A 13,762-nucleotide genomic window follows, 5' to 3' on the forward strand; every position below is an offset into this window, starting at 1 on the left:
TTTTTTTTTTTTTACAAAAAATGAAGAAGGTGGAAGGTTGGTACAGGCATGTGTAGGAGAATTATGTTTATTTCTTCTTGTTTATATAGTCATGGAACATCACAGCCTTCTATACTGAGATGTGGCGGCCTTGAGTCAAGGAGGGAGTTTCTGCTAGTGGTTCTGAAGTAGACAGTGGGTAATTCAGACACATCAAGATGAAAAGCATGAAGCAGAAATGTATTATTGTTATTATCTGTGAATCTTGGCTCAATTTTATGCAGCATAGCAGAGCTTTTGTTACATTCTCAGCTCAGAATACTTCTGGGACTCTCAGATGTTATTTCAGTCTCTGTGTTCTTAAGTGTATATTGAAAAAAAGTGCTAAGCTAGATGAAGACACTTTGTTCAGATATCACTCATAACCAAGTAAACACAGCAAAGCAGAAACAAAAAACTTTGTTCGCAGGCAACAAATACCTTTTTTTCCCCTCAAAGCTTTATGAAGGGGCCAGCTTTTGATATAAGGGGGGTAAAGAAGTAAAAGATTTATCTTGTAATGGAAGTAATAGAGATATTTGGTTCTATTTTTGCTTTAGATGCTGAACTTGAAGAAAGCAAGAATTGTTTATAACCTCTCAGTATCCTTTTCACTGTTTTTTCATTTTGTTTTGTTTTCTGAACCTTCTATAATGTCTTTGTCCCATGCTCTGTCCTGCTTTTAACTAGCATCCTTTCCCAGCAATTGGGTGAGAGAGTTCAGAAGCTGATATAAAAGGTTAATTTTTCGTATTTGCATTTCTAGTGTAAGGACATGAAGTGAGGCGAAGTATGACTTAAAGACACAATCTGTGTGGTGGGCTCACAATCTCTTGGTGAGCTCCTTTACCTTTTTCCATGTAATTCACACCTGCTTTTGGTGAACAGAAATAGAAAGGACTGAATGAGTTGTGGAGTGGGGATCTCCATTAACAAAATACACATACATTCTTTTAATTATCTTTTCTAATAGAGGTAAGCAGTGATGTGGACAATTAAAAATAAAGACTGGTTTTGAATGCAAACTTTGAGAGTATCAGTTTTATTCTTCCAGTTGTACTTTAACTAGATTTGTATTAAGGACATATTTTATGTCCTTCAGCTGTCATGGGTTGGGTAAGGGGTGGAAGAATGTGACCTGGGAGAAGACTGGATAGGAGACTGGATGATGGTTCCAATTCTTTGCAGTCTTCCTCCTCTAGCAATAAGATTGTAATTATACATTCACCTCTTTTGTCTTGTAACTTTGCTGTGCCCTCCCACTTTAGCAGGTGGTACTTCCTCATTTCTTGTCTCTGGAGTTGGTTATTTGACTTGCCTTGGCCAATGGGATGCTAGTAGATGACACAAACAGAGGTTGGAAATGTGCTTGTGCAATTGGACTTGCTCTGTCATGTCTTTGCCATCGTCATGGGGAGACCGTGCCTTGGCTGGCCTGCCAGTCCCAGGAGGAGGCTAAGAGGCTTGTGGAGCAGAGCCAAGCTAGATGACTGCAGGGTGAAGCAGAGCTTCTCCAGCCTAGACCAGTTGTCCCCAGTTGACCTGCAGACCCCACAGAACTCATGATTGTTGTTTTAGGCCACTGAGTTACACCTTAGTGTTGTGGCATTAGCCTTGGTTGGAGAAAGACTGCAGGTAACATACTGACCCTGTTAACACTGGTTACTAGGCGTTTGTCATATTGCCAGGAAGAATGACTAGAAGAAAATCTAGCCGTGCAGATTTTCTAGCTCCGAGATACTAGGCTGAGTTATTAGAAGTTGAAGGCCACAGTTATTTTTCTGCCAATCCTAAAAAGAACTAAAAAGAGCAACTTGCCTCACAGGACTCAGAGTAATTGTCCAGAACGGTCTATGCCTATCTAAATGAAATGGTGCTAAGAGAAGAGAATGAAAGGAAGTCATTGCACTGAACACTGGAGTCGCCAAGCTGTTGACATTTCTGAGGCACCCGAACCTTCAAGCTTGCAGAATATGAAGACTGCCTCCTTTTGCTTCTGCCCTGGGCATGAACAGAATGTCTCCGGTCCCAAGCAGTCTTATTCTGCCCTGGTGTTCTGTTTGATTTGGAATTAGAACTTTGGAACCAGTCAAGGCCCTTTAGACAACTGGAAACTTAGACTGTCTCCACTAATGTATGCACTATACACGTGTTGCCAGTGAGACAATCTGTTTCATTACTGAGTTCTTATTAAACCCTGAATGCATATATAGTATACAGATAGACACATCCTGTGCTTAGTACTGTCAGGAGTTATGAGAGACTCAAAATACAATAAACTGTCCTTTTCTTGGGGCCTAATTAAGGAGTAATATTAAGACAATTGAAATGATTACCATGCAAAGATAACTTACTTTTCACTTGATAAAGACATTTTCCTCCTTCTGATGAAATCACCCTAAAACAATCAAGAAAAATTCCATCTTTGAAGAATCCAGTGAACATCTGGAAACCACCATATGAAGACAGAAGGTGAATGGAGAAAAGGCAGATGACATATCAGAGTAGAGAGACGTCACATTCCCCAGAGGGGAAAAAGGAAGCCAGTGGTCCCCTGAAAAATCCTGACTGGCTCAGGGATGGGAGGGGACAGTAAGGAAGGCAGAAGTGAGGCAGAGGGCAGAGGAGGAGAGTGTTTTAAGTCTGTATAAGGAGTACTTAGGTATATAAGATTTCTACCCCACAGCTGGCAGGTAGGTATTCCACCTGTACCCTTGTAGGAGATGACACGATATTTTTCTGGAGAAATTGAACCAGGGAGGTTCTGGATGTTGGGACACCAGATATAAAGGAGGGCAGTAATGATGTGCCTCATGGAAATCAATGAGATTAGGGGAAAGACTACACACTGAGCAGTGAGATTCCCTAGCCTTCCCTCACTTCCAGCACGAGAAAGACAGCAGCTAGCTCACACCCATCAGACAGGAACCTGGAGGATCCTTCTCTGGAAAATGTGAACCACCTCATAGAAAAGACCCACAGACAGTGACATTTGGGGATCCTCAGTGAAAACACTCACTGGGCATCAGATTACCCTGCAGTGGAGCCAACCAATCTGTGTCTCTAATCAGTGTTTTAGTATATTATTGTTTAATGCAAATGAACACAAAGGATGATCAGATATTTGAGGGCCATCTCCAGCATGAAAGAAAGAAAACAAAACAAATAATACAAGTTGAAAAATGAACTCAGAAGAAATAGTGTACAGGAGCAGAAAATAACTTAAAGAACACTATTTTAATATCCTTAGAGAGATAAGAGGAGAAGTGTTATCCATAACAGATTAAGGAAACATCAAATTCAGTTCCTCCAATGGTAGCACATTCCCCAGTACTACACAGGGGTGGAGAGAGCAAATGGTGGTGTATTTTTCTTCATCCATGTTCAGCTGCCTGAGTGCAGGCACAAAGCAGGCAGAGAGTTGGACTTAATATTATGTTTTTGCCATGTGAGTTTGACCAAGGCAGAGAGAGGCACAGGAGTTGAGTGTGTACGCAGGGAGCAATTAGAATGATTGACTCTGGAATTTAAGCTGAATATATAGTGAAGTGAGGACATCATAAGGGTAAAGGAAAGACTGGGAAAAGGTGAACATTTCAAAAGATTATGGATTCCAATGGGGTTGAAGCATTGTGAGGATAGGGTACCAGAAGGACTAATCTGAAAGGTGAGAGTTGTTGTCAGACAGTGGAAAGTATAAAATCAATCAGAATCCTACTCACCCTTCTAAGTTCCACTCAAGTACTGTCTCTTTCATGAAGTCTTCCTTGACACTCCAAGGATTCCACTTCTCAATCTATCCAATTTCCAGAGGAGTTTTGTGTTGCATTTGTGACCCTTGGTACATTTTGCCATACCCGTGTATTTGTTTCATCTTTCCCTAACCCAACTCAAGTGTAGGTTCCTCTGAGGAAGAGGCTGTAATTACCATTCTTTGTATCTCTGTTGCATTCCAAGGGCAGATTCTTGAACCTAGACTCAGTACAACATTGCAGACTTACATAAGGTGAGAAGCAAGAAAGATTTGCGTTGTTTCAGGTTGGATTCCCTGGGAGGTGCACTCTGACGTGGAGGTTAGCATTTCAATCACATAGTAGGGAGTGGCCTTGACTCAACACCTGTGGCAGGGAGGGGAAAGAAATGGGAGTAGGCAGAGGGAGAAGCCGGGCTGCCATGCAGGTTCAACAACAGCCTCAGTCAACCCCTGGGGAGCTCTGGAGGTAGCATGGCCCTTTAGAGAGCCCCCAGCACCTGCTTAGGCCAGTCATTGGATGTAGGAACCCCCATGGCTGAGCCAATCCTTAAAGGGACAAACACTGAAGGCCTTCTGCGGACACCTCTACTGGCAACAGGGACAACGCACCCTTCTGAAAGGGACCTGGGTGTTGTGTCACAGTGTCTGCCACTGCAGTTCCATAGTTCCAGAGTTCTCTAAGGAGTAAGAAAAAAGTGTAAGACTTCTCTTTTCAGAGGGAGTGAAGAAGGTGAGATTTCTGTGGCTGAAGACTGTGGGACCCGTGATGATTTTCAGAGAGGAAATGGTGCAAAATAAATTTTGGCATATTTTCACTTGCTTTGGCTTCTTCCTTTTCTTCACGGCACATCTGTCTTTTTGTCCAGTTAATAGGAAAGCATGCTATTTTTTAGTTCTCATACTTTTGCTCTTTTTCTACTGTTTATTTTTTTAAATCAGAATATTTCAGACTCGAAGCCAGATCTCTCACTCCAGCTAATTTTCTTTGATGGAGAAGAGGCTTTTCTTCACTGGTCTCCTCAAGATTCTCTTTATGGGTCTCGGCACTTAGCTTCCAAGATGGCATCAACTGCACATCCACCTGGAGCGAGGGACACCAACCAATTGCACGGCATGGTGAGTCCAGGTAATTTTCACGGTGCTGCAGCTACAGACTCTGCTTCAAAGGAAGCCTGTGGCAGGGAGGGGAAGCCAATTAAAGACCTAAAAATGCCAAGGCATTCTTGGAGCAGAGTGTTTATAATAGAACATTTTTTTGGCAGGCGTTGGGTTTTTGAGGAATCCCAGAGCTAAAAAAGAATGATTCTAGGTTAGAAGTTATGTTTGACTGAGCTCAATTAAAATGATGTAAAAATTCAGAATAAGGAAACATCAGATTCATTTCAGTCCCACGGGAGCACATTCCCCCAGTAAATATTAGAGGTGGAGAGAGCAAATCCCATCTTTGAGGCCTCTGTCAAGCCAGAGGAGGCTGGGGTCTTGGGAAATGGAGTAAGAGTGGAACATAGTATGGGGATGAGAGTGAAGAATTTCCTCGGTGGCTTCAAAGCATTATAGTGACTCCAAGTGTGTATAGGACATTTTGATGTGTCAGTTTTGATGTGGTGTTTTGGCATGGTGGTGGACACATTTCAGTACTGCCTTAAAACCCTGCTCCTCTTACCAAGTAATGGGTGCAACTTATGGCCCCCTACTCATCCCCCATTCTGACCCCACAGCCCATACCTAGTCCCTTACTCCACCTTTGAATTTCCTTCCTATTCTGGCTCTCTTCCCATATTTGACTCACTCAGTATTTGAGTCCTCACTAACCGCAGCATGGAACCCCTGAGACTTCATTCTTCCCTGTGGCTCCATCCATCCCTGGCCCTCACCCTACCTGTGAACTGATAGCCTGTTTCTAACCCTCTCCGTTCATCCCTGTCCTTTGCCCTATCACTGACCTTCACCCTATGAGTCCAAATGACCACATTCAATCTCCTCTGTGAATCCAGCACATCTCATGTTGGCTTTCTCTCTGTCCTGTTGCCCACTGGCAGCTCATAAGGGGTTAGGAGAACATAACTGGTACCTCATTTAATCACTTTTGCTCAAGTGGCTAAAAAGGGTTCAGAGGAGAAGAGACCTGATTGATCGGCAGGAGGAACAAAGTTATTTGTTTACCAGTCCAAATATATGAATCCATAGTGATAGTTAGACCATTTTTTTCCCCAGAAACAAACTCTTAGGAGCTTATCCAACCTTATGAATATACTCCTCTTTCAAACAAGCCTATTTTTTCCCAGTGAATATATTTAATCATCATTCATGAGTTAGTAGATACTATGTCTTTAGAGTCATATAGACTCTGAAAATATTTATCTATTGCATGTCAGGATCAATGCTAGATATTTACCCATACCTTACCTCACATATATAAATCAGGAGTTCTTAATCTGGGGTTAGTCTTCAGGGAGTCCTCAAGCCTGCTGATGCTTTATGGCTCAAATAAGTTAAGAAACACTGGTTTATTATAGAGGCTTATAGCCAGAAAGGACCTTTAGAGATCAGCAAGCTTGAGCTTCTTGTTTGATAGAAAAGGAAATGGATATCCAGGGACTAAGCTCATAGAGCTTCTAGTCAAGGAAATTTTCTTATATGCTGCTTTAAGGAATAAATAGTTACTATCCAAATGCTCTCCTTTGGCAGCTGTGTTATTATAGACTGGGGATAAAATGGCTAATTAGAATGGAATAGAAGATCAGACAGGCTTGCATGCCTACCTGAAAATAAAGCAAATGTATTCGTTCTTTTTTTCCTATGAAATATTTATCCAAATGTCCTCCTTCTAATTTATCCTTAGTGATATCCTTCTGGGGTTACAGACAAAAAGAATCTACAATTTGCCATTTGTCCACATTGCATAAGCAAGATTTAAAAATTTCCCCCAAAGGATTCACTTACAATGTTATCAAACCTTTTGTTCATTTATACAGCTCCCCGTTTTATTCTCAGTTATTAAAGTGCAGTTAGTTTTTTTTTTTCACCTATTCTGCCTTTTATTAATTTTATTTATTTATTTTTACTGTGTTGGGTCTTCGTTTCTGTGCGAGGGCTTTCTCTAGTTGTGGCAAGCGGGGGCCACTCTTCATCGCGGTGTGCGGGCCTCTCACTATCGCGGCCTCTCTTTTGCGGAGCACAGGCTCCAGACGCGCAGGCTCAGTAGTTGTGGCTCACGGGCCTAGTTGCTCCGTGGTGTGTGGGATCCTCCCAGACCAGGGCTCGAACCCGTGTCCCCTGCATTAGCAGGCAGATTCTCAACCACTGCGCCACCAGGGAAGCCCCGTGCAGTTAGTTTTGACTGATTTTTTTTTTTCCATTGATGAGTATGAAATGTGTTTTGGCGACAGTAATTATACAATATTTTTTCTCCCTTAGGACTTACTGATCTTACTGGATTTAATTGGAGCTCCAAACCCAACATTTCCCAACTTTTTCCCAAACACTGCCAGATGGTTTCATAGACTTCAAGCAATTGGTAAGCACCACTGTTATTAAAGAGTCAAACCTGGTTTCTTCCCACTGACAAACACTGAGTTTTAAAATTCAGAATTTATGATTTAAGTGTGTGATTTGAGTATACAATATACTTTACTGGCTTTTTTTCTTGCTTTATTGATTAGTTTATTATTCCTATTCATCTCTTTTAGAAGGCCCACTTTATTTTCCTGCATGAAACTGAATTTTGAAACGGAAACATAAAATACTACATTTCATATTTGCATATCCTTAGAAATGGCTTGGAAATATTTTCTCAGAGTCCTGTTTGAAGCATATGGAATGCATTTTTAGGGAAAACTCAGCAAAGCATGTTGGATAATGATGAATGTTATGTCCTCATAATGATACCAAAAGATATTCTTTAATGTTTCTTTCTTTTCCATCTCAGTCTTTGTCATCTTCTCTTTTCTGCTTTATGCAGATGTGATTTTCTTTTAAATCTAGTACAATCTCTGCTTATTTTCCAAAGGTGTAAGAGATGGCGATGCAACAGTAAGCCAAAATCCTTCAAGAGTCATTTAAGAGAAGGTTCAGTGTCAAATAAATGAGTGGAAGGGACCAGATAAGGTTAGGCCAGACCAGCCAAGGAAACAAAGATATCTATGGCTCAGGAGAGAGACTTGGGGCTTGCAGAAGGAAAAGGAGAATAACTTCTTTCTCTGTACCTCCACTCCATACACCCCTCCCTCTCCACACACATACACACGGACACCCCAAAACAAAACACAACAAAGCACAAAAAATTGGCCTCAGGGAGAGGGGAGCATGCGATAGAATTTTATTATAGAATCCAGGCCAGGAGCCCTGCTTTGAGGCAAGAACATCAGGCTAAGAATTCCTTTCTAGCCACACAGACTTCTTGGAGTAGGATAGGGTTGTACTTTCTTCTCAGCAGTGGGGAAAATGCTGCCATCTCAACTCATGCTTTTGCCACGAGTTCAGAACGTGCTTATATCCAGATCTAGAATATTATGAAAGAAACTTTCACCTGAACCTCAGACGCTTATCTTTGGCAAATTTAAATTTCTAGTTTGAAAGAGTTGCTATTATGGTATTATTAATGTAAGCTTCTTGGGGACACTTCCTTACAGCATGTTTTCCTTACTTTGAGTAGCCTCAAGAAATTGGGTTTGGCCTTCTGTCAAGGATTTGATTCCCTTCTCTTATTTCCTCCACTGGAATGAATTTATATCAGTAACTCACATCTTAATACAATTTTAACCCATTGTATAACCCACTGAGTGATACTTACACTTCAAACCATATCTCTAATTGTATAAGGAAAAGTTGTATCCTAAGGTAAAGGAATTATAATTATCAATAAACAGATGGGAATATTGTTTTGGTCATAGTAAGGGCTTTCTTGATGTTCCTAAAATCACATTACATATGAATGCTTACCACTCGGTCTAATTTTACCCTTTAAATTTAGTAATTAAAATAACCAATCCTGGAAAGTTTCATTCAGTTGTCTTAAACTCTTCTTGTGATCTCTTATCATCTTGTAACATAGGCTCATGTTATATGTAATCCTGTATGTAATACATGGGTTCTATATTGCAAGATGACAGGACTGATGGAATGTAGGCCAATGGTTGTCAAATTTTAGTGTGCATTAGAATCACCCGGAGGGCTTGTTACACCACAGATCGCTGGACCCCACCCCCAGAATTTCTAATTCAGTTGGTCTGAGGTGGGACCAGATAATTTGCATTTCTAACAAGTTCCCAGGTGGTGCTGATGCAGCTGATCAGAGACCACTTTGAGAACCACTGATGCAAGTCATAATAGGTATCCCTTTCCCAAAGAGTGGTCACTCAGTCTAGTACTTCATACCTGTTCTCTCTAAGGATTCCCCTTTCAAGCTCTGCATCTCCTCGTAAGGCATCCTTCATGCAGGATTGAGGATCTGTAAGTATCTACACCTGTGTTTTTTCTCTCCATTTTCCTCTAGCTTTCTCATTCTCCATCTCTCTATTGTTCTGTTGAGTTTCTGATTCTAAGGAGGTTCTCACCTGTAAAGCTAGAATCATGTGTGACTCTTAGAAGGACTCCAAAATGTCCACACCCAAGTTCAGCTCAGAGGGTTTTTTTTTTCTTTTTTACCAAGAACAGGTTTATTAAGATCCATGGTCAGTTACAAGTTTGGTTTGGTTTTTGGTCACTGGCCCCAAATGCCACTATTCTGAGTTTACATCAAAATACAAAGCCCAACATTTACAGTTTGAAAACTTAAAAAAACAGACGCCAACGACAAAGGCTTTTAAAAATCTCGGTTGAAATGTTCTCCCTGCTGCGTCATCTGTAGAATGAAAGGCATGTGAGATGCTGTGAGGATTTCTGACAGTGAACTCGTGTTCATCATGTACTTTGAATATTTAAATGTTACCAAAATATGACTGTGTCTTTGAGTGCTTGATTTGATTGAAGATACAAATGATGCTTTTGACCATCTTTGGTTGTAAACAAAGCCGGCAGCCTGCCCTCAGGGGACAAGGTGGTGACGGCCCTGATGACCTGCTGAGTGGCCTGGGGGCGTCTTTGCTCCCGTAGGGTCTCTCCTTCTCAAAAGCAGGCATGTGGCCCAGACTTGGAACTGCTGGGAGAACAGAATGGCCCTTGCTTTGCCAAACGTGGCAGCAAAATCAGCTTTAAAATCGCGAACCAGAGGAGAACGATTGTCTAATTTTGTTAGGGCTCTCTTTTAGGGCCTGATTCTTCTTTGGAGCCAGAGGCTGGGTTCCTGTCCTGGGGTCTCACCTGGGGTCTCACTGCCCACCTCCAGGGCAGTGAGGGCAGAGGCCCCGGGCCCTCTGGGGAGGCCTGACTCCTGCAGCTCAGAGGTTTTTGTCATGGGTGTACTACTGCATAATGTCTTAAAACCAAGTGTCAAGATTTCAAACTCCTTATGCATCTGACTGTTGATCAGATAAAAGGATATGTTCATCTGCTCTCTAATTATCATCTGCAGAACATGAACTCCATGAATTAGGTTTGCTCAAGGATCACTCTTGGGAGAGGCAGTATTTCCAGAATTACGGTTATGGAGGTGTGATTCAGGATGACCATATTCCATTTTTAAGAAAAGGTAATGTATGAGTGTATATATGTATGCATGCCTGCACATGTGTGTTTTTTACCTATTATATTTATTGTATTTTATATGCATTTGCAACAGTCTAGAAGTGTGAAGAACCATTAAATTTAATAACTGATTAAGTAAATAATTCACCAATCATCTCATGGCTTCTATTTTTTTTTTATGAAAGTCATTCCAAATCCCTGAGGACACTTTTATATTTTTTCCTACACATAGAATATTTATCAAATCTCATATACCTCTGACATCCTGCCTTCCCTTTCATAGAGCTAGATTGTATTCTTATAGTTTGTGTAACTGTGGTGTTTTCCTGCTAATAAAGAAGAAATATTCTTTTTCTTCTTTAAAATTTATTTATGTTTGGCTGCATTGGGTCTTCGTTGATGCGCGCGGGCTTTCTCTAGTTGTGGCGAGCAGGGCCCAATCTTGGTTGCGGTGCGCGGGCTTCTCATAGCGGTGGCTTCTCATTATGGAGCACGGGCTCTAGGCATGCAGGCTCAGTAGTTGAAGTGCACGGGCTTAGTTGCTTTGCGGCACGTGGGATTTTCCTGAACCACGGCTCGAGCCCATGATCCCTGCATTGGCAGGCGGATTCTTTACCACTGCACCACTAGAGAAGTTCCGCCTCCCTATTCTTTACGTAGGAGCAAGAGTTATCTTTAAAAAATGTCAATCAAATTATGTTACTTCCCTACTCTAGAGCTCTGGTAGCTTGCCATCAAGTAGAAAAAGACCCAAAGTCTTTATCATGACCTACAAGGGCCTCCATTTTATACCTCTTTTCTCCCTCACCATCACCTCCTACCTCTCTCTCTAATTATTGCTCTGATCCAGCCACATTGCTTGAGGAACACATTGCCATTCCTCAAGCAGGCCAAGCACACTTCTACCTCAGGACCTTTGCACTTGCTAAAACTGCTGCCTGGAATGCTCATCCCCAGATCGTCACACAGCTTGCTTTCTCGTTTGTCACATCTATTTAAATGTTAGCTTCTCAAAGAGGCCTTCCCTGATTTTAAATACCTCTGTATTGGCCCTACTCTCTGCCTCTCATTCTCTATTCCCTTACCTTGTTTTACTATTCTTTATAAGCCTTCTCACTTTCTAAAATTATTTTTTGTATTTGTTTATTTGTTTCTTTCTCTAGTAGAATGTAAGCTTCATATGAGCAGGGCTTTGCCTTTTCACTGATGAACCCTCAATTCCTAGAATAGGGGCTGGTACATAGTAAGTGCTTTATAATTATTTACTGAATTACTTAACATTTGTTTAACGAATGAATGACTTTGGAGTGTAAGGGTAAGATACAGGGAAGTACACAGAAGATGATGAACGATCAGCTGTGTTTATATAATATGGTATAGTACAGTATATAGTACAGTCCTACTCAGATTTCCTTGAAGAATGATACTTTCTAGTTTACTCATGGGAAATATGCACTTAATTACAAGTTGTTTCATCTTGTTAGGTGTTCCAGTTTTGCATCTGATACCATCTCCTTTCCCTGAAGTCTGGCACACCATGGATGACAATGAAGAAAATTTGGATAAAACAACCATTGATAATCTAAACAAAATCCTAAAAGTCTTTGTGTTAGAATATCTTCATTTGTAATATTCTGGTTTAGTTTATGATAATTGCATCTAGTATTATATTCAAAAGTCAAGGCACCCTTTAAAATAATCTGACTCCAGATGCTGTGTGGAAACTTCTGTGTGGAAACTTCTATCCTATAGATTCATTCTATAGGTATCTTTGAATATCCTAGATTTATGTCATGTCCAAATTGCTTATTCATTTTCATCTAGTGATAAAGAAAGGGAAATATAAGAAAAACTGAAGGTAAATATCTTTTAAAAACTTCTTTAGATGAGAAACTATGAAGCTAAATCAGATGTGTATAGTCAGTATCACGTTTTTCTAAATAGTACTTAAATATGATGGTCATGTGCAAAGTGCAGCCTTAGTTTTATGATTTTCTTATACTTGGGAATCTATTGCATATAATACAAAACAGAGATGCAGTTTGAAGACTCAATTTCTTTGAGAAATCTTTGTACGGTTTATTTCATGGAAGTTAAATCAGAATTAAATGCCATGTTGTGAATGTCTTTTTTAATATATGAATGAAAAATTGTATAACTTAAAGTATAGCTCAATTTTTATAGAGTTTTACAAATTTAACATTTTTATTGTAAAATAATATAGTCAGTACCAAAAATCTAGAAAATGGAGAAAAGAAAAAAAACCTATAATTTCATTATATTAGCAGAGTAACCATTTACTCTAGTTTTCCCTCACATATTTTCAATGCAGTTTTTATGTCATTATAATCAAACTCTACCTACAAGTTTTTGGCCTTTTTTCTGTTAAATTACATAATTACCAGACATTTATTTGCTGTTTTGATCTTGGGTTGAGATGAAGACAGAGACTGTTGAGTGTGTCCTCCAGAGTCAATATGAAGGTAACACACTGGGAGGACAGAAATTAGGATCATTTTTGTGTAGGTAAATTACATGGTATTCAAGTTTGTTTAATTACTTATAGCCTATTTCTTTCAGGAGATTCATGGAAGCAAAATTGTTTGGGCTGGAAACACATAGGAATTCATGGATTTTTCTTTGGCTATGGGAAACAGTTATCTAAAAATACAAACTTGATCAGTTAAACAATTAGGAAATTGATCCTGCCATATAGATGAAGTTAGCTGGGGGCTGTTGTTTTTCATGTGCTATCTGTTCTGAGCAGACATTTAATAAACCTCACTGAATTAATGTGCTGAGGCTGGGTAGGGAGTGAGATAGACAAGCTGAGTGGGAAAGCAATGGCAACCTTAAGTTCAATAACAAAGAAAGTCATTGGAAAAGGAATTTACTTATGAAAACAAACTTTCCAGGTTAAAAAAAGGGATCAATATAATTTTATCTATATGAATTGATACCATTTTATAAAAGAATAGCCAGTTATAGACAATTATATCTAACAATATCTGTCTATAATCTCATGTTGGTAAATTTTATAGAACTAGATTTTTATAGGTTTCTTTTTATTTTACAAATCTTCTAAAATTATATAAAGGGAAGTCGTGCCTTTGTGAGTTAAGTAATATTAACAGCTAACACTTATTGAGTACTCACTCAGTGTCAGTGTCATAGGTGCTTTATATGTTTTTACCAACTTAATCCTCACAACAATCCTAAGGGGTAAGGGGTATTATTAACCCCATTTTATGATGCTCAGAATGGTTAAGTCTCTTCTTCAAGATCATGAAGCTAGTAAGTGGCAGTGCTGGGTTTAGAACCCAACCGGGCTGGTTCTAAAGCTCACCCTCTGAAGCACTTTAGAGT

The 13,762-nt window shown here is 40.0% G+C and overlaps 1 protein-coding gene across 1 annotated transcript in view; it reads left to right on the top strand.

Moving 5' to 3' along the window:
* The window catches only part of QPCT (glutaminyl-peptide cyclotransferase), a 30,139-nt gene extending 18,017 nt beyond the window's left edge, over positions 1–12,122 (top strand). The window contains exons 4-7 of the mRNA XM_082851416.1: positions 4,712–4,888; positions 7,190–7,289; positions 10,284–10,400; positions 11,881–12,122. Coding sequence (XP_082707542.1) covers positions 4,712–4,888; positions 7,190–7,289; positions 10,284–10,400; positions 11,881–12,026 — 540 coding nt within the window. The 3' untranslated portion in view covers positions 12,027–12,122. The remainder of the gene's footprint in view (positions 1–4,711; positions 4,889–7,189; positions 7,290–10,283; positions 10,401–11,880) is intronic.
* Positions 12,123–13,762: the final 1,640 nt, after the last annotated feature.

The sequence above is a fragment of the Leucopleurus acutus genome (genome assembly GCF_964270905.1).
Source record: "Leucopleurus acutus genome assembly, chromosome: 12".
Taxonomy (NCBI): Eukaryota; Metazoa; Chordata; class Mammalia; order Artiodactyla; family Delphinidae; genus Leucopleurus; species Leucopleurus acutus.